We start from the raw sequence: 25778 nt of genomic DNA, 5'->3' as shown, positions 1-25778 counted from the left end.
ATTCCTAATTGTCTATTTGGGAACTCTGATATATTACCTTATTTTAGGACAAGCCTTTCTGAAGGTCTTCTGCAAGGTAAGGCAGGATGTAAAAGTAGCAACATTAATTCATTCTAGTACTGTCAGTAGCAGAGTTGATGCCTCCAAGAGGCTTGTGAAGGTTTTGGATCTACTTATGCACATCTCCAGGAGACTGAACCATGCAGTCTCACCACTCCTTATCTGACAGCCTGTATTTTAAAACATGTCTGTTCATTCTCTATGGGCTACTCTGTTAACCAAGTATACCATGTTACTTGCATGGTCCTTCCTTTTAGTCCTGTAGACATCTTAGTTTCTAGTTCTCTTACACTGTCTTTGGTACTTCACAGCCCTATTGACCAGCTGATCTAGAAACTCTGTTTGCTGACCTATTGTATTGTTCAGGCAGTGGGGAAGGAGTTATGGAGATGAGCAAGTGAGGAACAATTCCTCCTCTTCCATTTTATGGGCTGTCTCACATAGTAAAAGTTACCATTGTCTGAGTCAAAGAGTACTTCCAAAAAATGTTTTAGTTTCTAACACTGGCTTGTGTGTGGGCAGAGCAGATACTACACCCACGGCCTCCATCCTAAGAGCACTGGTGAGTGCCTGTCAACACCTGGAGACACCTCAGCTCACTGTCCTGCATCCAAGTTTTCTAAGTGCCTTAACTGGTCGAGATTCCCTCCTTAATTCTCTTGTCAAATTATTTATAGTAGATATAGCCACATAGTTGGTAAGATATAAAAAATTTCTAATTATATCTAGTCAAATCAAATGACAATTATGCCTTTAGATAAGTCTGCCAAACAATGCTTTGCCAAAGAAGGTTGGCCAAAAATGCTTTGACCGAAGAAAGAGGAAGAATCCAGAGCATCTGCATACCAGACTCTATAAAATCTCCTTGGGACTATATTGCCCTGCTCTCACTGAAAGTTTCAAGGTAAGTGTATGGGTTCTGTAGAACTGCTGAGATTGAGCAATTTCTCTTTATATTGAATGTCTCACTGCATTCTCATTGCTTCTGATAACCAGAAGGGAGGGCTTGCTTCTAATAGCTGAAATTTTCTATCTGCTTTTCGTGGCATCTTCTAACTTCCAACTTCAAATTTGTTTCTGGAATACTATGGAACAAAAAAGAAGAAAGTTACCAGCTTGTCAATACACTAGCAACTGACTTAGAGCCTCTGATGTCATGAAAGGCAGTATCCTTATTAGTTGTGAGTCCAATTACCTTGCAGAAAAGATTGGGCTGAGTTTGATAAGACATATACAGTGTGAAAGTAAGTAAATTCACTGTCCACAGACTGTGGGCAATGAAAGGACTATTTGGAGACTTATCACTGACAATTAAGGGCAACAGAAGAGAGGGATTTTCTTTAGGTTTAGTTCTTTAGTATGCCAATAGTAAAATGGCAAAACACCCACCAGTATGATAATACTGCAAAATTATAATCAGTATTAAAAATTCTGTTCATAGTTAGAAGACTAAAATTATTTACAATGCTGTCTCATTCTCAAGTGGAATGTAAGTACTTAGGTGTTCAAATCAAAACTAGCTTTCAAAAGGTGCTATTGAAAATGACATACTACTTTAAATATTGGAAAGATAGAAACCGTAGAAGATTTCATCAGCAGCACAGAAAACTATTGTCTAATTGATGGAAAGTGTCTTCTTTCCCCCTCAGTCTTCTTCTGACGTGCCTTCAATAAAGTGCAGCCATGGCCTCTGCAGACTCTGAGATGGCTGTCTTTGGGGAGGCAGCTCCTTACCTCCGAAAATCAGAAAAGGAGAGAATCGAGGCCCAGAACAGGCCTTTCGATGCCAAGACATCCGTCTTTGTGGCGCATCCTAAGGAATCGTTTGTGAAAGGGACAATCCAGAGCAGGGAATCAGGGAAGGTCACTGTCCAGTCCGAAGCAGGAGAGGTGAGGAAAATGCAAGGCTTGAGAACATAATTTAGTTCCCACTCCAGGCTCTTAGCTGACATAGATCAGTCTCTCTTCCTTGGCAGACCCTCACTGTGAAGGAAGATCAAATCTTTGCCATGAACCCTCCCAAGTACGACAAAGTTGAGGACATGGCCATGATGACCCACCTCCACGAACCCGCTGTGCTGTACAACCTCAAAGAGCGTTATGCAGCCTGGATGATCTACGTAAGTACCAGCAGCACTCTGCCTTTGGGTAGCTAGGAGGAACCGCTCTGCCAGGCTAAGTGGAAGCCAACGTGCCGTCTCCCTTCCTTGCAGACCTACTCGGGTCTCTTCTGCGTCACTGTCAACCCCTACAAGTGGCTGCCGGTGTACAACCCGGAGGTGGTGTTGGCCTACCGAGGCAAGAAGCGCCAGGAGGCCCCTCCACACATCTTCTCCATCTCTGACAACGCCTATCAGTTCATGTTAAATGGTGAGTTGCTCCATATCACTTCAAATGATATTGGATTATGCACCTTAGGAAAAATCTTCCTTTTCTCTGCATATAATATTTGAACATATGGAGTCATGCTTGCATCATATATGTCAGCTGACCAAACTAGAATGCCCATCTTTAAATAAGATGAATGGTATGGAAAGCTCACTCAGAATGTTGTAGCGGGAAGTCTAGAAATTAAATTTTGTAACTCTGAAGTATAAAGTCTGATGGAAGGCAGAATTAACAATGCTGCAGAAGTGTTGGTGCTCTAGCTTAACAAAAGACATAGAATCAAACATTACTAACATAATATTCATATCAGAAAGCAAGAAAGAATCACTTGAAGCGAATTGAAGTTCCAAATCCAAATAAGTGCACTGTCAGACCTTTTTAACTTCCTTAGTACCCCAATTGAGAAAGGATTGTCAGATGAAGGAGACAGAGCCTAAAAGGCGGGAGATACAATGGAAAATGAAAGGCTAGCAGAATAGTTAGCTACAAAATGGCTATTACCTCTCAAGAATAAGATCTCAGAATTACAATGAATAATGTTACAGAAATTTTGGCTGAGTGCTCATTAGGGCAGAAGAAAACAAAATGAACTTCAGGAATTACTTGGGAAAAAAATCAAGAGAACAAAAAAAGCAAAAAGAGCAATAGTTCTATGATTATATATTCCGTTAAAAAATGGAACACTGACATGAATATTGCAGACAGTCCTAGTTCTCTCACATTAGAAAAGGCAATAACGTACCTGGAAAAGTTCACCAAGGGACAAAACAATATTTGTAGACATGAAATAAATTCAATATGAAGAGCAATTAACTAAGTAAGGACACTTTGATAATGCAGAAAACAGGGCATATATGACAGAAATTTGTAAAATCAAGAGTTGTATAGAAATCAAGGGTTGCATAGAAAGAAGAATCAGAATTCATTCTTTCTTTCTGTATAACATCTGAATAGTTAGGAAGCACCAAAACAACTATCAGTTGAAATGTTTTTTAAAAAGCAAAGGGAATCACAAATCACACCCAACATACTTAAGTCCTGGATATTCTTTATCAAAGAAAATTCTATGCCCTAAAGATCTATTTCAATGACCAAAGTAAGGAGAGGAATTCATGCAAACTGTAGGAGATTTCATTATCAGCACAGAAAAATACTGCCTACCCAAACCATTACATACAATTATAATATGCCTGGCTCAAAAAATCCTTGAGCTCAGGAGGGCCTATGGTATGATCTCATAAGGCTCTTGAGTCCCCAGAAAGTGTGAATTCACTTCATGTTACATATTCTAGTAACTTTAATTATACTGACATTACAAAACAAGAATTGGTTTTGGTTCTTTCTTATATACAGAAATATAGATCTTGATTTAAAGATAATTATCTTAAAAAGAAGCTAGTATATCTTATCTGACAACCATATCGAAATAATTGGGGGAACTTCAAAAAATCCTGAAAGGGATTAAATGATACACTTGCAGGCATTTTAATTGGGAATTAACATTGCGATCTTGCCAGGAACACCAGGAAATTTGTGTTCCTGCACTCTTAATGAACTTTCAGTTCATGGTTAGTTTCTCTCATCGATTTTGATTTCTCTGAAAAAAACTCTTTCTGCCTCTTTCACAGATCGCGAGAACCAGTCGATCCTGATCACGTATGTACATCCCTGCTTGGGTCCCTGCAGGGCTGTCCGGTGCCAGGGCACCTCCTGCCTGACCGCACGCTCTCTGCTTCTCTCTTTGGTTTGACAGTGGAGAATCCGGTGCAGGGAAGACTGTGAACACAAAGCGTGTCATCCAGTACTTTGCAACAATTGCAGCGAGCGGGGAGAAGAAGAAGGAGGAGCAGTCGGGCAAAATGCAGGTAAATTAATAGAGCTGGCTTGAATCGATGCTTTCCTCTGTTCTTGACATGATTTTTGGAAAGGATAATCAGCAAACATTATCGTCCTGCAGGGAACGCTTGAGGATCAAATCATCAGCGCTAACCCACTGCTGGAGGCTTTTGGAAACGCCAAGACCGTGAGGAATGACAACTCCTCACGCTTTGTAAGTTGTTGCTTTAGACAAAATGTCTCCCTTTCATTTCAAGATAAGTGATGGCCCAAGCAGTATTCCACATAAAGGAGATGCCAAAAGAACGTATCCAGGCTGAAATGCTGCTTCTTCTCCTTAACAGGGCAAATTCATCAGAATCCACTTTGGAGCCACGGGCAAACTGGCTTCTGCTGACATTGAAACTTGTAAGAGACTCTCCTGGCCTGATCCCATTCCTTACAAAATTCCCACCTCCATGTGTGTTCCTCTGCCTAACTCTGTCCTACTGTTCTTGCCAGATCTGCTGGAGAAGTCCAGAGTCACTTTCCAGCTGAAAGCAGAAAGAAGCTACCACATATTTTATCAGGTCACATCCAACAAGAAGCCAGAGTTAATTGGTAGGAACTATCATTATGTCTTTTTGAGGATGATCGCTGAGCAACAGTTCCCTCTGTTAGCTGATTGGCACAACTAAGCCTATGCCTTGCCTCTTCCTGCTTTCAGACATGCTCCTCATTACCACCAACCCTTATGATTTCCACTTTTGTAGTCAAGGTGAGGTCACTGTTCCCAGCATTGATGACCAGGAGGAGCTCATGGCTACGGACGTAAGTATCATAAAGAAAATATTTTTTAATGATATTGTTAAGGATCTTAGGCAATGTTTTGACTTCATTGTTTTGACTGCAGAGTGCCATTGACATCCTGGGCTTCACTCCTGATGAGAAAGCAGCCATCTACAAGCTGACGGGGGCTGTCATGCACTATGGGAACCTGAAGTTCAAACAGAAACAACGAGAGGAGCAGGCAGAGCCTGATGGCACAGAAGGTCCTTTAGCAACTGACCTTTTAACATAGAAATAAGTTTTCAGAAGATATTTTTTTTAGACAGGACATAAGCTACAGCTTAATCAAGTAAAAATTATGTAATGTTTCTTTTAGTATCCATGAAGCTGTGAACCTGATTCTCTCATCCGGGCCTATCTTAATGAATGATACTCCTTCAGTTACCTTTTTGATGGGCTAGTTTCATGCATTTTTCCATTTAGCATACAGAGGGTTTTGACAAGCTTTTTTTTTTTGGAAGAGGTAGCTTCCCTAGTTTCATGCATAGGCTCTAGAATCAGCTCTGCCATGTACACACTTCTCCTATTGGCAATGCAGACCATGGCCAATTGAAATACAAGAGATTTCTTAGGTATTCATTCAGATGCCAAGTTGTAATCTTCATGCATTTTAAAAGTAAAAGTTATTAGAAGCAATTTTTCAGTTTACAAATTTAGTTAAAATGTTCAAGGAAAGATTTCTAACTGATAACTACTTTCAAAAAATACCAATACTGGCTTTCACAGCTTTCCTGTATTCAATATGCTAGCTGTGATACTAGATTAAAAGATTTGCAGTCAAGAATTTTGAAAATCAGTGTCATTTCTGAGACACCATCCATTGATCAACTTCCAGTCCTTGTCCAGTGATAATTTTTCTCTTTTTCTCTCTTGTTTTTCAGTTGCTGACAAGGCTGCCTACCTGATGGGCCTGAACTCAGCTGAATTGCTCAAAGCCCTGTGTTATCCCCGAGTCAAGGTTGGGAATGAGTACGTGACCAAAGGTCAAACTGTGGAGCAGGTAAAATAACTGACTACTAGGAATACATGGTTAAACCTCAGAATTTCACTTAAGACAGTTAAAATTCCTTAAAATTTCTGTGTTCCATCAGTTTTGCACATTTCTTCTCTGCTTTAGGTGAACAATGCTGTTGGCGCTCTGGCAAAGGCTGTCTATGAGAGGATGTTCCTCTGGATGGTTGTTCGCATCAACCAACAGCTGGATACCAAGCAACCCAGACAGTACTTCATTGGTGTCCTGGACATTGCTGGCTTTGAGATCTTTGACGTAAGGAAGAAGCATTTGGCACCGTAGTCAAGGGAGGGCCAGGGAGGGGTCATGCAGACTCAGAAACACACTTCTTTTTAAGAAGATTCAGAAGCTTATCCTCCTCGTCTGCAGTTTTCTAGAAACCCCTCTCTCCGTCACAGCAGCACCCGCAAATGGCTTTGCTAACAAACACTTTGATTCTAACGTTGTCAACAGGTAGAAGAAAGCTCTGCTTTCTGACAAATGGTCTCAGAGGCCCTTGAGCTCTAGGAGACAGGTCTAGGACTAAGGCTCACACAGATGTAGGCCAAAGGTGTGGATGCTCTTGAAAGAGCCAGGGAAAGGGCAGTGCTATGGAAAAGTTCACAACGTGTTTCCTGTGTTGTGAATAGAGTGGCGATGCTAGGACTTCTGTGTCCCCAGAAGAAACCCCCAGATTGCTGATCTGAGTGCAGAGAAGTTCTTGGGTGGGACACTGAGGAGGCTTCCTCTCTCTGGGAGGTCAGCGAGCTGAGACACCTATACGATGCTACAGCTAAGGTTACTGAAGGATTTACTTTTGAGTAGCACAGTAAAAAAGACATGTTACCTTTAGTTTGATTTCAAAAGTGGTAAGAATAAAATCCTTTGAGGACAGTACATTTTACAGGAGAAGTCCTGCTTAGGGAAACACAGGCTGTTACGGTACGGTTAGGAGTGGTGTTTCAGCTGGGGAACTTCAAATAACATTAGGAGAATGCCAGCAAAACGCTGCGGTATTTGCCACACCTTGAGAACCTGTGCACCTCTCCTTGCTTTGGGCAGTTCAACAGCTTTGAGCAGCTGTGCATCAACTTCACCAATGAGAAACTGCAACAGTTTTTCAACCACCACATGTTCGTGCTGGAGCAGGAGGAGTACAAGAAGGAAGGGATTGAATGGACATTCATTGACTTTGGGATGGACCTGGCTGCCTGCATTGAGCTCATTGAGAAGGTATCCTTCCTGTCTAACTGCATTAATGTTGAAATTGTCTAGTTATTGAGGGATACATAAAGAATTTGTTTATGTCGATTAAAATTATAAATTTCAGTTATTAAATTGCTATGTATTTCTGTAATTTGTAATGTTTCAGCAATGTTTAAAGGTGGTTCTGCAGGTAAAGATGAAACACTCAGGCTGAAAAATGATGAGCATCAGAAACCTTATCTTCTAATTTGTTTCACAGCTTTCTGTCCTAACACTAGTATCTTTCCACCAAAGAATCTGTTTCTCCCTCTTGTCTGTTGCAATGTCTTCCAGCCCTTGGGCATCTTCTCCATCCTGGAAGAGGAGTGCATGTTCCCCAAGGCAACTGACACCTCTTTCAAGAACAAGCTCTACGACCAGCATCTGGGCAAGTCCAGCAACTTCCAGAAGCCCAAGCCTACCAAAGGCAAGGTTGAGGCCCACTTCTCCCTGATACACTACGCTGGCACAGTAGACTACAACATCAACGGCTGGCTTGAGAAGAACAAGGACCCCCTGAATGAAACTGTCATTGGGTTGTACCAGAAATCATCCCTGAAGACACTGGTCTTACTCTTTGCCAACTATGGTGGACCAGATGCAGGTCAGCTCTCTTAAAACTCTATTTTCAGTGTGGGAAAATGTTGACAGGAAATCAAACAGGAAAACCTAAGTGTTTAAAAAATGCTTTCTGTTCTGTAGTTCAATGTTTATCATCAATATTTTAATATTGTTTTCCCCTTTAATTTGCAGACACTGGTGGAAAAAAGGGTGGCAAGAAGAAGGGTTCTTCTTTCCAGACTGTCTCAGCTCTTTTCCGTGTATGTACCAATTTCCTCACTTTGTCACTTTTTACTTGAAGAAAGGGAATTTAAAACGTGAAAAGTGATGTTATAACTCTTGAAGTCTTATACCAAGAGGATGAAGAAGATTATGTACTGTAGGTAAATTTTCTTTCCATTTAAATGGTGGACTAGTTTCTTCTCTTTTTCAACATGGAATTATATTCTCTCAATATGTAGAAATGAAACCCCTTTTCAAATGTTGTGATTCAGATCTTTTTCATCTACCTTGATTTTTAAAGTTAAATATGACATTGAAATAGGTAAATTTCTTTCAGCTATTGCACAGAGTTCAGAATTATTTACCAAATAGAGTTTTTGAACTTCTGAATATTTTCAATTCTGTTACCATGCAAGATTCATAAGCAATGGAGCAGTCCTGAAAAACAGGGAGGCTGGCTTTAAGAGTATCAGATAAAAAAGCCCAACTACTATATTGATTCAAGAGGGCAAGCATAGGGAATTGTTCATGACTTTCAAAGCCCTGTGTATCAGGGTATCAAATGAGTTATATCCCTCTTTTTGTAAATGATAAATTATAATGACACAGTAAAGAAATTATATTTCCCTTAAATATTACTGTTCAACAGTGAAAGTTGGATGAAGGCATAAGCTTTTGTACATTACTAGGGAAAAGTTGCAATGTTGTAAAAATCTGACAAATTATTATCTCCTTTTCATGGACTACATACACACAGCTGCAGGGATACTTATCTTTCGTTTCTTGATCTGAACTTTACCTTGTAATCTCACAGGAGAATTTAAACAAGCTGATGACAAATCTACGCAGTACTCATCCCCATTTTGTACGATGCATCATCCCAAATGAAACAAAAACACCCGGTAAGGGAACCCAATAGGAGGAAAACTCAAGCCACAGAAGCCCTTCTCCTGAGTGAGTATCAAACAATGGGGTAGTCACTAATGGCTGTATTTGTTAGGTGCCATGGAGCATGAGCTGGTGCTGCATCAGCTGCGGTGCAATGGTGTGCTGGAAGGGATCAGAATTTGCAGGAAAGGGTTCCCCAGCAGAGTCTTGTACGCTGACTTCAAACAAAGGTATGAGCGCTACACTTTCCTGTCCATTCAGACCAAGAAGAATAGCCTGATTCTCTTAAAAAACTTGAAACATTATACTTCAGGAAGGACCTAAGTAGTAACATAGACAAGTTCTTTTGTGGGTTTATGACTGATTTTATACTGATGGTGAGGATTCTCTTTGACTCTGAATAATCAATATGAAAACTTCACTTACACTGTCTTCAAAGAGTGGACTGTCCCTATTACACGATATTACTCAGTCAGTCAGTCAGCTGTTGCTGAGAAGGCTGTGGAGTTCAATCTCAGTGGTGGTTTCAGTAATGTGGATTTCTTCGTGTTCTGCTTTCTCCTACAGATACAGAGTGCTTAATATAAGTGCTATTCCAGACGGTCAGTTCATGGATAGCAAGAAGGCTTCAGAGAAGCTTCTTAGTTCCATTGATGTGGACCACACTCAGTACAGATTTGGTCACACCAAGGTAGAAACAAGTCTACTGTTTAAATACTATGTCCCTCTGTTATGCACTGTCTGAGAATCACGTGCTACAATGTTCCCTTTCTCAAGGTGTTCTTCAAAGCTGGGCTGATAGGTCTACTGGAGGAGATGAGAGATGAGAAATTGGCTGAGATCATGACCAGGACACAAGCCAGGTGCAGGGGCTTCCTGATGAGAGTGGAGTATAGGAAAATGGTGGAGAGGAGGTAGATATTTCTCAACAAAGTAACATGTTCTCATGGGGTTTGGCTAATTAAATCTAAATTCATCGAAACCAAGGTATGTAATTTTATTATTCATTCACATAAAGCCATGTGAATTTTATTTCAGGGATGCCATTTTCTGTATCCAGTACAATGTTCGTGCATTCATGAATGTCAAGCACTGGCCCTGGATGAAGCTGTTCTTCAAGATCAAGCCCTTGCTGAGGACTGCAGAATCTGAGAAGGAGATGGCCAACATGAAACAAGAGTTTGAGAAAACCAAGGAAGAGCTTGCAAAGTCTGAGGCAAAGAGGAAGGAGCTGGAGGAGAAAATGGTGACCTTACTACAGGAGAAAAATGACCTGCAGCTCCAAGTGCAGGCTGTGAGTATCACTGTTCATTTGTCCTTGGGAAAAGAATGATACACAGCCAGAATGCTTCTTACCCTAAGTGGGGACTTGCAGGAAGCAGACTGACATGCAGTAGAAAACAGTCTATAAACACATGCTCTACCGTTGAGTAAACAGGCACTGGCAGGGGCATGGTGAGGCTCATGGCAGCCCCACCCAAGGCTCAACATTCCTGCTGTCTGGGGAAAGAGGCATGCAGCAGTAGCCAACATGTAATCCCCAGCAGAGCGCTCTGAACTGGAAGGGAAGCATCTCCCTCTACTCAGCTTTCAAAGCAGTGTATCTGTCTAACAGAGTAAAGGCAAACCTGAGAAGGACGAGCCTTTCCTACTTGCAGCTACACAAGGCGGCCTTGATTACTTTCAGAAACATGGATACTTCCCATTCTCGGTACATTAGGAAAAGGCAGTTTCTTCACACCAAAAAAACCCCATGCCTTGCCCCACTAAATTATTCTCACAAAGACAATTAGAAAGAAAAAGCTATTGAAGCCTTTTTCTGTCAGCAACCCAATCTGTGAGGCATTTTGAAGACACACAAAAACTTTGGAGTCCGTGTTGATTCCAGATGAACGGGTTTCCCAGTAGACAGTTGGCACGATCTTCCCATTGCTGGAGAGGAAGGCCAGGTTCAGCCCGCGTTTTAACACATGCCCACTGGGTGATCCAAAAGGCAGGACAGAGAATCTTCAAAACCTTTCAACCCACTAAAAATCCGTGTCTCCCCACCAGGAAGCAGACAGCTTGGCTGATGCTGAGGAAAGATGCGACCAGCTCATCAAAACCAAAATCCAGCTGGAAGCCAAAATTAAGGAGGTGACTGAAAGGGCTGAGGATGAGGAGGAAATTAATGCTGAGCTGACAGCCAAGAAGAGGAAACTGGAGGATGAATGCTCAGAGCTGAAGAAAGATATTGATGACCTCGAGTTAACGTTGGCCAAAGTGGAGAAGGAAAAGCATGCCACTGAAAACAAGGTACACACCACAGGGAATCACATAAAGGGTGAAGAGACAGATGCCTCCCACAGCAGCCCCATACCCTCAGAACGAAGCTTGGTTTGGAACATACCAGGAGCATCACAGTGGGGCAGCTACGCCCCAACAGCCCAAATAAAAAACAAGCTCCTGCAAAAACATTGCAAGGTGAAAAGGTCACTGCGCTAGCAGTTAAGTCTCCTAAAACGAGTTTCTGCACTTTCTTACAATCAACAGGTGAAAAACCTCACAGAGGAGATGGCAGCCCTGGACGAGACCATTGCGAAGCTGACAAAAGAGAAGAAAGCCCTCCAAGAGGCCCATCAGCAGACACTGGATGACCTGCAGGCAGAAGAAGACAAAGTCAATACGCTGACCAAAGCCAAGACCAAGCTGGAGCAGCAAGTGGATGATGTAAGCACACGTGTAACTGCATGAAAAAGAAACCTTTGCAGAGGAAAGCATAGCCAGCAGAGCACTGATGGTATTGTTCGTTGTAGCTGGAAGCGTCCCTGGAGCAAGAGAAGAAACTGCGCATGGACCTTGAGAGAGCTAAGAGGAAACTCGAAGGAGACCTGAAGCTGGCCAATGACAGCATAATGGATTTGGAAAATGATAAGCAGCAGCTGGATGAGAAACTGAAGAAGTAAGTGTGGCTGTGGGGCACCTGAGCGCTGGGCTGGTGCACTTGTCTTCTTCCTTTGAGCTCTAACATGGTTTGCTTTGCCCAAAGGAAAGACTTTGAAATCAGCCAGATCCAGAGCAAAATCGAGGACGAGCAAGCCTTGGGCATGCAATTGCAGAAGAAGATCAAGGAGCTGCAGGCAAGTGTCTGTTCCTTCCCCTCTTTCACCACTGGGTCCCAGGTGAGGAAGGAGGAGGGCATGGGTGTGAAGGCTGCCCAATGTTCCCCAGGCGCGTATTGAGGAACTGGAGGAGGAAATTGAGGCAGAGCGAACCTCTCGGGCAAAAGCAGAGAAGCATCGGGCTGACCTCTCAAGGGAGCTCGAGGAGATCAGTGAGCGCCTGGAAGAAGCAGGAGGGGCTACCGCAGCTCAGATTGAGATGAACAAGAAGCGTGAGGCAGAGTTTCAGAAGATGCGTCGTGACCTCGAAGAGGCCACGCTGCAGCACGAGGCCACAGCTGCCGCCCTGCGGAAGAAGCACGCAGACAGCACAGCTGAGCTTGGGGAGCAGATCGACAACCTGCAGCGAGTGAAGCAGAAGCTAGAGAAGGAGAAGAGTGAGCTGAAGATGGAGATTGATGACTTGGCCAGTAACATGGAGTCTGTCTCCAAAGCCAAGGTATGCAATTGCAGTAGAACATGCTCACAGGGCCAAAGTATGGCACATAGGCTCCATCTACCAGCCACATTCTCCTTAAAAATATCCCTGCTGTGAAGACAAGACAGAGTCCAGGTGTTCATCTCCTTTCCTTGCTTGGGATTGCTTGCTATCTAGGCCAATCTGGAGAAGATGTGCCGCACTCTGGAAGACCAGCTGAGTGAGATTAAAACTAAGGAGGAGCAGAATCAGCGCATGATCAATGACCTCAATACTCAAAGAGCTCGTCTGCAGACTGAATCAGGTGAGACACCCCCATTCCTGAGATGCAATGGGAGCATCTGCATGCCATGGAGCATACCACAGGGTGCAAAGTGACAGCTGGTATAACCTCTCCAGGCCGCTGGTCATTGCTTGGGTTTGCAGGCAGAAACTGTCATATTATCGATCGCCTAGTTACTTTTTTCTCACTTTACCTGTCCCAGGGGAATATTCACGCCAGGTGGAGGAAAAGGATGCTCTCATTTCTCAGCTGTCTAGGGGCAAGCAAGGATTTACGCAACAGATTGAGGAACTCAAGAGACATCTAGAGGAAGAAATAAAGGTGTGGAATTACCCTACTGCCCACAACCTAGATCACCCCTAAAAGCATCTGGAGAATTTTGTCTGATCTAAGATTGTTTCAAGATTCTTTCCCAGACACGTGTAGTACTGGAGGGAACACCAGTAATGCACATCCGCCAACTCATAAGCTAGAGAGGGAAGGAAGCGTAATGGTTTTGCGTGGTTTAGACAAGATGGCCCTGCACCCAGTCTAGCTGCATCTGAAAGCTGTCCAATGTTGGGGAATCCACTACTTCCCTGGGGAGATTATCCGAATGGCTGATTATTCTCATTGTGGAAAATTTTCCTCCATTATCCAATTGGAATCTCCCCAGGAGTAACCTGTACCCATTACCCCTCATCTTTTCCATGGGAGTCCTTGTAAGAAGGGAGTCTCCATCTTCATCCATCTCCAGCCACCCTTTAAATACTACAACATCATGATAATGTCTCCATTCAGCCTTGTCTTCTCAAGACTGAACAAACGCAAATCTCTCAGCCTTTCCTGATGTGGTAGGCTTCCGAGTCCTTTGATCATCATAGCGGTTCTCCTCTGGACCATCTCCAGACTGTCCACATCTCTTTTTGCATAGCGGTGACCAAAACTGAACACAGTATTCCAGGTGTGGCCTGAAAGGGCTGAGCAGAGTGGGATAATGCCTTCTTTATCTTCTTTAATTTTACTGTCAATTTCACTGTCAAGAGGCATCTCACGACAAAGATTCAGGTTAGCAATCCCAATATCTCCCCAGGCCAAGAGTGCCCTGGCCCACGCCTTGCAGTCTGCTCGCCACGACTGTGACTTGCTGCGGGAACAATATGAGGAGGAGCAGGAGGCCAAGGGGGAGCTGCAGCGTGCCCTGTCCAAGGCCAACAGCGAAGTGGCCCAGTGGAGAACCAAATACGAGACGGACGCCATTCAGCGCACGGAGGAGCTGGAGGAGGCCAAGTACGTGGGAAGTGGGATGTCAAATGGCTGGGGAAGACTGAGTCTGTCAAGGGAAAACGGTGCCTTTGAGAGTGGGTTAGGAGAGGGGTGGGATGAAGGCAGGGAAGTATTGTCTTTGTGGTAAAGTGGAGAGAGGGAGGGAGAGGAAGAGAATGCTGTGGAAGAAGTATCGCTTGGAAGGACAAACGTAGCCTTTATATGGCTAGAAAGCCTAAGACAGGCCAAATACTCAGTAGGTGCTAGGACCCAGAAGCGATAGACTCTTTACGTTCCATGCCGTCGTGGAACAGAAGAAATGCTGTGAGAAGCACTAGCATCAAAACCCCCAAAGTGGTCAACATCCCTTTCGTGAACAGTAAAAAATGGGCTCATCTTTAAGCTCTAACCTGGAGCTGTGCTTATCTCCTCTCAGGAAGAAGCTGGCACAGCGCCTGCAGGATGCCGAGGAACACGTTGAAGCTGTCAATGCCAAATGTGCCTCCCTGGAGAAGACGAAGCAGAGGCTGCAGAATGAAGTGGAGGACCTGATGATTGACGTGGAGCGATCGAATGCTGCCTGCGCAGCGCTGGATAAGAAGCAGAAGAACTTTGACAAGGTGTTTTGGGCTCCAGGCCTGGGGCTCCTGAGCAGAGCGTCCCCTCCTGATTGCCACAGCCATACTCATGCCCTGTTTCTCTTCAGATCCTGGCAGAGTGGAAGCAGAAGTATGAGGAAACGCAGGCTGAGCTGGAAGCCTCCCAGAAGGAGTCTCGCTCTCTCAGCACAGAGCTGTTTAAGATGAAGAATGCCTATGAGGAGTCCTTGGACCACCTGGAAACGCTGAAGCGTGAGAACAAGAACTTGCAGCGTAAGTCCCCGTTCCTCGGCTCCTGGCAGAGCTCTTTCCCTAGCCACGGCTACTGCCATTCCGTATGGGTCTGTGCCTGCAGGTCGGCAAAGATGCCTGTCACCTTGGTGTGAAAGGGCCCTTCCCATTCTGCTCTGTGCCTGACCATGTCATTGGTCTTTGCTCCCACAGAGGAGATTTCCGACCTCACGGAGCAGATTGCCGAGGGCGGAAAGGCGATTCATGAGCTGGAGAAAATCAAGAAGCAGATTGAGCAGGAGAAATCTGAACTCCAAGCCTCCCTGGAGGAAGCTGAGGTAGACACACAGTGTTAATAAATGGTGTCCAGAGTGAAAGTATGGAAGCAATTTTCTGCGGAGATGGCAGGAAATGAGGCTTACGTTTCATGAAACACTGCATAAGAGATTAGCTAGAAAGGAACTGGTCGTTTAAGTCACTGTTCCTGCTGACTTGCGCAGGCCTCCCTAGAGCACGAAGAGGGGAAGATCCTGCGCCTCCAGCTTGAGCTCAACCAGGTGAAGTCTGAGATTGACAGGAAGATAGCAGAGAAAGATGAGGAGATCGACCAGCTGAAGAGAAACCACCTCAGAATTGTGGAGTCCATGCAGAGCACCCTGGACGCTGAGATCAGGAGCAGGAATGAAGCCCTGCGGCTGAAGAAGAAGATGGAGGGAGACCTGAACGAAATGGAGATCCAGCTGAGCCATGCCAACCGCGTGGCTGCAGAGGCACAAAAGAACCTGAGAAACACACAGGGAGTGCTCAAGGTATGAAGGCCAAGATGAACATGCAGGTGGCTAGCTTGCCTAGTAGTATACCGACATCAGAATCACACAGACACATTAGTAAACGAGTCATGCGTGTCACTGTCTCCAACACTGCTCCAGTGCTGTGCCATCTTATCGTTTCCCTTTCTTCTCTTAAAGGATACCCAGCTACACTTGGATGATGCTCTCAGGACACAGGAGGACCTGAAGGAGCAGGTGGCCATGGTGGAGCGCAGAGCAAACCTGCTGCAGGCTGAAGTGGAGGAGCTACGGGCAGCCCTGGAGCAGACGGAGCGCTCCAGGAAAGTGGCTGAGCAGGAGCTTCTGGATGCCACTGAACGCGTGCAGCTCCTCCATACCCAGGTCAGGCACTCTGCTGGAAATCAGTCCCATCAACAAGGGATAAGACAGAATGCAATTGCTATGCATCTTGTAAGTGATTACTGTGTAAACACTTGAAGAGCTATGCCGTAATCTGACCAGTTCCAGCCAGCCACCTGCGTCTGGTTTGCTGCCATAGCTCTAAAGAGGGCTCTTGCATTAGAGACTTTCATAAACAACGCTCACGCTTTCAACTCTTGAAGTGGAGGCATTAGGTCTAAAAGTACAAATCATGTCTTTCCTGTTACACAGAACACCAGCTTGATCAACACCAAGAAGAAGCTGGAAACAGACATCATGCAAATCCAGGGTGAAATGGAGGATACGATCCAGGAAGCCCGCAATGCTGAAGAGAAGGCCAAGAAGGCCATCACAGATGTGAGTCGGGAGATCCTTTCCCTGCTGCTGATGGTGGATGTATTCTCCCCGAGAATGTCTCCAGCCCCAAAAACGGCTTTGCCTCTTTGCTCTCATCAGGCAGCCATGATGGCAGAAGAGCTGAAGAAGGAGCAGGACACCAGCGCCCACCTGGAGAGGATGAAGAAGAACCTGGACCAGACGGTGAAGGACCTGCAGCACCGTCTGGATGAGGCTGAGCAGTTGGCACTGAAGGGAGGCAAGAAGCAAATCCAGAAGCTGGAGGCCAGAGTGCGTAGGGCTGGTATTTCTGCAGGAGTGAGCACGTGCCTTGGAGAGATACCAGGGAAGCTCCAAAGATGGGCTTCTCATTGCAGGTGCGGGAGCTGGAAGGGGAGGTTGATGCTGAGCAGAAGCGCAGCGCCGAAGCCGTGAAGGGGGTGCGCAAGTACGAGAGGAGGGTGAAGGAGCTGACCTACCAGGTACGGCAGGAGGCCTCCTTGGGCTGAAAGAGTTTTCTCACAGCGCGTCAGATTTTGCGCACACCACTCCCAAGGGGAAGCGTAACCTCACATGGCGGGGAACCAATAATTCATTCCCTTTCCTGCTTACCAACCCCTCTAGTCTGAGGAAGACCGGAAGAATATTCTGAGGCTCCAGGATCTGGTGGACAAGCTGCAAACGAAGGTGAAATCCTACAAGAGACAAGCTGAGGAGGCTGTAAGTATATTTCAGAGAATGGGCAAGAGCCACCTTCCATCAGGGCAGCACGCTCGTCGAGATGAGTATGAATACCAACGCAAGGCGCACGGAAGAAACTCCCAAGACACAACAGTCTTGGCCACACTATTTTACTGTTGTGTCACAAGGCCTTGATGAGTTCTGGGCACCCTGCAGTCAGGGATGAAGTGAGGGAAGTCCTGCAGCCTGTTTTATACAGGAGGTCAGACTAAACAAACCCAGGGGCCACGTCCACTGACTGAGAAGTTCATGAATCTCTGCTGCTGATTGACAGCAGAAGGCTTCCGGGTTTGTCTCGACCTAATAAGCCACACTTGTAGCTGGGCAGCGAGCAGTGGGAGACTAAGTACACAAATGACAACCGCGATTGACAAAATAGCTCCTCAAGAGAGACACAGTACTGGTGAAGCTTGTCCCGGTGGGGTCCTGAAGAAGGGAGGATGAGGAGGTCTGTGCAAGGCTTATGTGTAAGCAGTGGGGGGTGGGGAGTGGAGGTCCGGGCATCCCCCCAGGGAGGAGGCGCAGGAGGAGCGAAACCCCTGCCCTGGGCTCCTCACCACCGACTCCCTCTCCCCGCACAGGAGGAGCTCTCCAATGTCAACCTCTCCAAGTTCCGCAAGATCCAGCACGAGCTGGAGGAAGCCGAGGAGCGGGCTGACATTGCAGAGTCGCAGGTCAACAAGCTCCGAGTGAAGAGTCGGGAGTTTCACAGCAAGAAGATAGAAGAGGAAGAGTGAGGATGTCCTGAGGCAACAAAGTGATCTGGGGGCTGCACAAAATGTGAACCTCTCAGTCACTTTCTTCTGTAATTAGTCTTTGTAATCATGTCAATGTCTAGAGAATAAAGAACGTAGTTTCCTGTGCATACAGAATATGAGCAGCCTCTTCTCCCTCTCTCTGTTTTGCTACTTTTGTCTCCCAATTAGCTGTGGGATCCCATTAAACTTTGGCTATTGCTGAATGTTTAGCTTGTGCCCATTAGCTGTCTGATGTGTAACACATGCTTTTATTTCGCAAGCACTGAAAAGTATATGTCATAATGTATTTTTCTTGCTAGGGGAAAGGCTGGAGAAGACACAAAAGGCACAGCGCTGTTTAGGTGCTTCAGTGGTACCTGAGAATTACGCAATTTCTGTCTCCCCACGGTGGCTACTACTCCCTTCACCTACACCTCTGGACTCCAGAATTTCATAGAGCTTCTGGGCACTTCCACTTTGGAGGGGGACGGAGAGGGAGGGGATGGGGGGAAGAGAATGGAGGGCACTGGCAAACACTTCTTCCTTTATTCAGACCCTGATCTGAACAGCAGAGGCACTCTATCAGCCATCTTAGATGGATTATTCTTACGCATTTCATGTTGCTTCTGGGTGAAAGACAGTGTCACGGTATGTTAAAAGCAAAACATACAGAGAGATGTCTGCCTAAGCTGGTATTTTCATAGCACCAACAGCTCGGTACTTTGAGGTAACTTCTGCCCGTTGCTTTCAGGAAGACCAGACAACTTTGGAGGATTTTGTCAGAAACCAGAAAGACTGAAGGAGCTCTGGGTAAGAGACGAATGCCAACTGAATCAGATACAAGTCAGAAAAAAATGAGGAATGAAGAGCAGCTGGTAATGAAGGGAAAACATGAATGAAGTGGAGGCCAGAGTATGTGTTGATGATGAATACTTTTGACAGCGTACCTCTCTCCAGCTCTGCCATGCATGTTCTGATGTTTGAAGCAGGAGCTAGTTCCTGCACTGAGCACTGAGCCTAGATGGCCACAACAGGTAGGAGTGGAGATGGCACAGCAGGCCGAGGAGACGGTGACCCTGATCTGCTGAACTGAGTTGCCTTAAACAGCCCTTCCTTTACAGGCAGAGAATCCTTTAAAAAATGCAAACTTGCACAACAGCATCCAGTGTAGTAACCCTGATTCTCACCAGGAAGAAAGGTGCGCTTCCATCCAGCATCTACTTACTTCAGTTTTAGGTGCTGTGCTTGACTTTTGCTCATTTGACAGAGAAAAGGGGCACTCATGCGAAAAAAAAGATACTAGGTCTCACAAGATCTTGCAATGCCCAAGAAAGCCAACAGAAAATGAAAATGTGAAGGCAAGCATCTGCTGGAGGTCCAGACTTTGTGGTGTCTTGTGTTTGGACAGAGAACACATTTCCCTATTGGCAAGTATCAGGGTAAAAAGGAGAAAACCGAGGCAGCTGGGAGTAAAGAATCAGGTCTCTTCCATGCTGAACGCATGCCTAAACTGTTGCGGGACCATTCCTGACTCCTAGCTCCATTCTCGTCCCTACATAGAAGCAAACTCTTTCCTAGGACTGGGAGCAGGCACGGAGTCCTGGACATCCACTTCCTGAGAACTGAACCAAACAGCAGGCCGTTGATTCAATGATTTCTGTGTACGGGACGGGGGGAGGAAGGACAGCCTCCACCTCAAGTGGATTTTGAGGGTAGAAAATGGCGCCGGCACTCAGAACACACACACCAAATCAGGCACCCCAAGGGAACACAGGGACTAACACAGAGTTGTTGAATCCCACTGTTCTTACGCGGGAGATGTTTGGCTTGCCCTTCTGGACTCTCCCAGGTTAAGACACTTACGGGTCTGTTTACCAGAGAAGCAGAGAAGAGGGAGGTAGTTTTTTGGCGAACTCTACTGAGTTTACATGCCTGTGCTCTGCACATTTGTCTCTATGGGTGCCCACCCACTACTTTAGAGATCCTTAAGGACAACATTTTGTAAATTTGGGCTACAGCTATGGTTGCAACTTCCACGGGGCTGTGTGCCCAGCAGAGTGTGTTGACTTGGGATTTGCTGCCGTACATGCAGAAGAGGAGCCGTTTTCCCCTGGCACGCTATTTTTGGAGTGAGGCTGCTGTCACCTGCTGAGCGCTGATGCAAAGTGGGGAAATCATCGCTCCATGAGGGCCCACAGAGGATGATCTCCCAGAGAAAGTCTTAAATAGACGCAGTTGGTGTGCTCCCCATATGGACTGCAGAGGATCGTGGACAACCTGAACAAGAAATAGCGTGCTGCCTCTCCCAAGCAAAAAAGCAGCATTCCAGTAACAGCACCAGCAAGAGAACCAGCAACCAAATCTGGAAATCCATTTCACCAACAATTTTGGCAGGGAAGCTGAACTGAGCTGCTCTGTTTTCCAGGCGCCAGTGAATCCCTCTGATGGAATTCCAGGAATGTTGCCAGATCCACAAGCAGATTTGAGCTCTCTCTTAAACCCTGCCATGGAGCAGAGAAATCACCTAGCACCTGAGCCTTGCTCTTAGTGTCTCATGACAGGGCTCTTACACCTCCCGCAGAATAGGCATGCTGAACCCTCCTTGCCATGCAAACAGCACAGCCCCAACATCAACACCGTACTGCTGGGAGAAAAACAGTCCAGCACAGAGGAAGGCTTTGGAATCAGAGCTCAAAGAGGTGAAGTCTAAGGAGTCCAAGATTAGCTAACGTGTGAGGCCGAGAGCCCCCCACCCATGTGGGGTCATGGGATGGCTCTGCTCTGAGAACCCTAAGAGTCACCTGCAAGATACTGGCTAACAGGAGACACTTCTCAGGGAGCTGAAGGCACTGGTCTGGAAGGAAGGCAGTACACCCCTGTGCTGCCTGGCAAAGCAGTGACCAAGTGAAGTGGCCATTGCAAGCTGAGCTGGAGAGGACATCAGATATGTATTCCCAAATCTACTTGCGTAGAGCTCAAACAATGTCCCCATCTCTCGGGTTAAATTCAGACCTTGCCAAGTACAAGCCTCGTGGAGAGAAATTGTGTCCCCTGCAGCCTTTAATGGGGTGAGCAGGGAATCTCCTCAGGACAGGGGATGCAAGTGGTGTTTGAGCACCCTGACACGATGGCTGCTGGCGATCTGGTGGCACGTCGCCATCATTGCTTTATTTCTGACCCATTTCCTTCCCTGTCCTTCCCCAGGAGGCCTGTTCCCCTCCTCACTTGCTCAGTAGCAGGAGCCCCCCGGTTGCTTTGGCAGGCGGTGGAAATGGCAATCAGACAGTCACCTTCTCAGCCAGGACTCACTGCCCAGCAGCGATTGCTTCCGGAGACCTTAGCTGAGAACATAAGAGGCGTCTGAGTAACTGTGCAACTCAGGCACTCATTCAAGTGCAGCCCAGCTTCAAATGACAGGTCTGTCCTACCAGCCGCTCTGCTTACCTTTCCACTTAGACAGTCTGGTCCTTCTCCACTGAGATGCTCGGTCTCTTCTAGGCTGCAGCAAGCCCCATAAGAACGTCATCACTGTAAAGAGAAAACACGACCAATAGAAAAAGCTGTGAATAAAACTTCCTGAAGGAAAGATCCATTCAATTCCCTTTTTCTGGCTGTGGCGTCAGGGAAGACCTGCAGAAATTGGTCCCTCAGTGGAGAAGCAGCATGAGGAGATGACAAAAGGCCATCCCAGTCTCTTCGTGGCTATCCTGAGATAGGCTATATCTGAACCACGTAAGCCACAAACACCTATGTGGAGTAGACATGGCGTGCTACGTGCAGAGAAAGCTCTCCTCATGTTTAATTCTACATGACCCAGTGCCCATCAGGAGAATAACCTGGCTTCTTAATGAGGAAAGTGTGTCTGTACCATACGCAGGCTCTAGCGCTCAGCCACATCTGAGCAGAAGAGCAGGGAAGAGGAGTTTTCCTCCAGAGGATTAGGGTGCCAGCATTTCTGTTCAGCTTGGGCTAGCATTCCCGGGAGTTCTCCTTTTACACAGAGGACTGCTGTCTGAAGGAATGCTGCTGAAATGGAGACTGGGCATTCCCTGTCAGACTGCCCATCGGGTCCGGCGACATCTCTCTCAGCACGCCTAACAAATGATTGCAGCATAACTGACACCACCATTTGAAGGCTGTGCTTCTTACAGTGGATATTTTCAAACACCCTTGGTCTCTGCTCACACGGGAAATGCTTTTGCTTCACCTCCGAGCACCTTGGCTTCAGTGCTGAACAGATGCAATCCCTATCCGTTACCGAATGGAGGTTTACGGTATCTTTATTTTTTCACCTAAGAAGTGCCATACAACATCACCCACGACAGACGCGATCCCATTAACCCTGTGAGTAGGAAATCTGCTCTGTGAAACAAACTAAAAAATCAGGAAGGAAAGAAGGAAGGAAGGAATTGTGGATGCTTTGATGACCGCTGACATTTCAGCTCTGCTGTAGCTCCCACTTCAGCAACCAGTGTTCTCTGTCAAGTCCGCCTTGCTACACACTAGCCTGAAGCTAGATCTTCCATGTCACACGATCCACTGGTGATTCACAGGCACGCTCCGCTAATCCAGACAGCACGGCTGATAACAACAGCAGCATGCTGCAAATCCCACGGGGACTGCTTGTTCCAAGTCGTCTTTGTGTGCTTTCAATAATCTCCCTATTACTTGATTAATACCAGTCACCTTTCAAGGTATGCTTTGCTCCCTCACACCAAACACAGCCCACACATCTGCAAGTGCTTTATGCTAACTTCCTCTGCATCCACCTGGGGACTAAGGTATCAATGCAGGTTATCAATTAATAGGCAGGGTATCAATTAATAGGCAGGGGTTAGCTTCCATGCTGAGTACGGAAATTCCCAACAGAGCTCCTTTGCAAGTGCAGTTTCTTCTTCAAGTGTAGCCAGTGCATACATTCATGCTGTGGATTTGTGTCTGCTGCTGGCATTTGACGAGAGAAACGTTCTGTCAAAGGATGACCTCCTCCAACACCTTCCAGCTACATGCAGGGTTAGATGGGACAGTGTGTTGTGTGCTACAGTTCTTCTGCACCCTGAGCAGTCAGGCAGCCTTCTGCATCTTCCTTTCTGGAAGCTGCTGTCTGCAGCTTTCTGAGTCTTCCTTACAGATCTCCTAGTCGTCTTCTCACCTACAAATGGTCTTCTCCTGGAACACTTTTCCTTCTGAATCTGAATGGAACTCGACTCACGACCTGTGCTGGACTCTGCCCACAGTCAGTTTGGCTCACATTACTTATACAGGAATTCTCCTGGAATTATTTTCATCTTGGAATTATTCTCATTAGTTAAATAGAGTATATAAGGAGGACCCTGGGATCTACCAACCAGTCAGCCCCACGTCAGTGACTGGTAAGATCCTGAAAGTTATGTCAAAGTCTATGGAAGACAAGGAGGTGATTAGAGACAGCCAACACGGCTTCATGAAGAGCAAACTGTGCCTGACTAACTAATCTAGTGGCCTTCTACGATGGAGTGACTGCATCAGTGTACAAGGGAAGAGCAAGAGATGGCATCTACCCGGACTTCCGTAAGGCCTTTGATATGGTCCCCCACAGCATTTCCTCAATGTTCCTCATGTTCCACATGTTCCTCAAGGGTCTGCAGTGGAATAAATATGATCCAATATCTTCATTAATGACATACATGGCAGGATTGAGTGCAGCCTCGGCAAGTTTGCAGACAACACCAAGTTGAGTGGTGCAGCTGATGCACCAGTGGGAAGAGACACCCTCCAGAGAGGGACCTTGGCAGGCTTGAAGAGGGGGTTCATGGAAACCCGATGAAGTTCAACAAGATCAAGGGCAAGGTTCTGCACCTGCGTCAGGGCAGTCCTCACTCTCAGTATACACCAGGGGATGACTGGCTGGAGAGCAGCCCTGCGGAGAGAGGTGATTCTCTCCTTCTACTCTGCACTCATGAGACCCCACCGGGAGCACTGTATCCAGCTCTGGGGCCCCCAGTACAAGCAAGACATGGACCTGCTTGAGCAGGTGCACAGAAGGGCCACAAAAATGATCCAAGGACTGGAACCCCTCACCTATAAGGGAAGACTGAAAGAGTTGGGCATGTTCAGCCTGGAGACGAGAAGGCTCTGAGGAGGCCACATATTACGGCCTTTCAATATACAAAGGGGACTTCTAAGAAAGATGGAGAAAGACTTTTTGACCAAGTCCTGTAGCGACAGAACGAGGGGCAAAGGTTTTAAGATGAAGAGGATCGATTCTGGTTGGACATAAGAGAGAAATTTGTTAAGATGAGGCTGGTGAGACACTGGAAGAGATTGGCCCCAGAATCTGGGAATGTTCCATCACTGGAAGTGTTCAAGCTCAGGTTGGACTGGGGCTCTGAGCAACCTGGTAGAGTCAAAGATATTCCTGTCCACAGCAGGGGGTGTTGCAGTAGATGATCTTTTTAAGGTCCCTTCCAACCCACGCCATTCTAAGATTCTGTGATTCTGTCCTATAACTTCTGCATGTCCATGGGGCTTGGAGATTGCCCAGAGAGGCAGGACTTCAGATGCACCCTGCGCTCACCATTTCCCACATGACCTGTGCAGGGAGCTCAGGGGTGAGCTCTGGGTTTCAACTCCAAAAAAGTGGGTGCTGCAGTGCCAGAGCCCTCCTTGGCAGAAGCTCTTCATGGCAGGCTGATGCTCGACTCTGGGCATTACCTTGGATCGCAGGCATGATTTTTCTGACCTTGCCCTTGTGTTATTCACTGAACTTTGTTCACTGAGCTCTTCCAATAACCAAAATGCCAACGCCCAGAAGAGAGCTGACAGTGTTTAAAGCAGCTCAAGTGACAGTGCCCTTTTCCTAGAACTAGATCAGCCACTCTCCAGGTCCACCAGCAAATTCCCCTTTTCTCAGAGTATCAGCATTGTACAGGACTGCCTGCCACCTCTAACGCTCTGATATATATGCAGCACTATATCGATAGATTTTGTTGCATAAGCTGTATGAATGTGTACGCGTGCAAGGTGTTTGTGATGGGATGGGAGTGCTGGACCGAGGATGTATCAGAGTGCAGGGGGTCTCAGAGTGTATGCTGTGTGTGTGATCGTGTGCAGAGTTGTGCTTGGGTGGAGGGGTGGGGGTTTTTGGAGTTGAGGTATTGAAGGGCTGCAGGGACCTTTCCTGCTTCCTCATTGGGTTGAGGACATTGCTCCATATGTGTTTTCCAAGGGTACCTATGTGAGGAACAGGCTTAAGCTGTTTAGAAGTTTACTTCACATTTTTGGCTCTATCATGTCCTTGAAAATCTTCAGCAAAGGTGGAGATACAGTAAAAACTTTGCTAGCTACTTTAGTGCTAGTCACTAAATATTACAGGTTCATACTTACTCAGCTCTGTACCTAATACATTTTTGTGTATAACCATCTTTCAACGGCAATGTTTAGAAAAAGAATGTAATTTTTTCTTTGTCTTGGGTTGCGTCTCAGTTGCCAGGGTTGTGGTATGTAGGAATTTCAACTGTAACACATTTTGTTTCTCTCATTTCAACAATTAGATGAACATAAGATTTAAAGTCATTTAAAAAGAACATTTTAGCCTTTTTTGCCACAGTTTATCTACTGCCCTTAATGCATTTCTTCATTAGCATGTGAAAAACTTTAATGTTATCTGCACAGTGCAACTGGAAGAGTTGCAGCACAGACATTCGATATAAATCTGTCTGGGGTCCAGGAGGAAATGTAGCAATAGAATCCATAAGTCCTACATCCAAGTTCTCCAAGTGCCTTGACTAACTGAGATTCCCTCATTAGGTCTCTTGT

General features: G+C 46.0%; 1 protein-coding gene across 3 annotated transcripts; it reads left to right on the top strand.

The window, feature by feature from the left end:
• The first annotated feature begins 759 nt into the window (after positions 1-759).
• On the top strand, positions 760-18116 carry LOC141751363 (myosin heavy chain, skeletal muscle, adult-like). 3 transcript variants are annotated; one of them, XM_074607980.1, is made up of 39 exons: positions 760-964; positions 1710-1950; positions 2037-2180; positions 2274-2430; positions 4077-4104; positions 4202-4313; positions 4406-4498; positions 4629-4692; positions 4786-4884; positions 4991-5094; positions 5177-5315; positions 5994-6112; positions 6230-6379; positions 7166-7336; positions 7643-7952; positions 8102-8169; positions 8946-9033; positions 9132-9249; positions 9587-9710; positions 9797-9933; positions 10058-10313; positions 11072-11314; positions 11552-11728; positions 11815-11960; positions 12048-12138; positions 12230-12619; positions 12776-12902; positions 13084-13202; positions 13954-14150; positions 14563-14746; positions 14833-14998; positions 15170-15294; positions 15457-15765; positions 15925-16128; positions 16399-16524; positions 16624-16794; positions 16881-16985; positions 17128-17223; positions 17826-18116. In XM_074607980.1, the coding sequence occupies exons 2-39, from the start codon at positions 1744-1746 to the stop codon at positions 17979-17981; spliced, it is 5820 nt and encodes a 1939-aa protein (XP_074464081.1). In that variant the 5' UTR covers positions 760-964; positions 1710-1743; the 3' UTR covers positions 17982-18116. The 3 variants fall into 3 exon arrangements, with proteins under 3 accessions (XP_074464081.1, XP_074464083.1, XP_074464082.1); XM_074607982.1 differs by having other exon boundaries at positions 962-1241; XM_074607981.1 differs by having other exon boundaries at positions 962-1304.
• The last annotated feature ends 7662 nt before the right edge of the window (positions 18117-25778 follow it).

The sequence above is a fragment of the Larus michahellis genome, chromosome 14, assembly GCF_964199755.1.
Source record: "Larus michahellis chromosome 14, bLarMic1.1, whole genome shotgun sequence".
Lineage (NCBI taxonomy): Eukaryota > Metazoa > Chordata > Aves > Charadriiformes > Laridae > Larus > Larus michahellis.
This window is presented reverse-complemented; position numbering and strand designations above follow the sequence as displayed.

What these genes read in the sequence shown, in the direction of transcription:
- LOC141751363 (XM_074607980.1), top strand. Translation starts at nt 1,744, where the DNA reads ATGGCCTCTGCAGACTCTGAGATGGCTGTCTTTGGGGAGGCAGCTCCT. An exon ending in AAGGTCAAACTGTGGAGCAG is followed by an intron (nt 6,113 to 6,229) that starts GTAAAATAACTG and finishes TCTCTGCTTTAG; the next exon opens with GTGAACAATGCTGTTGGCGC. An exon ending in TGAGAACAAGAACTTGCAGC is followed by an intron (nt 14,999 to 15,169) that starts GTAAGTCCCCGT and finishes TTGCTCCCACAG; the next exon opens with AGGAGATTTCCGACCTCACG.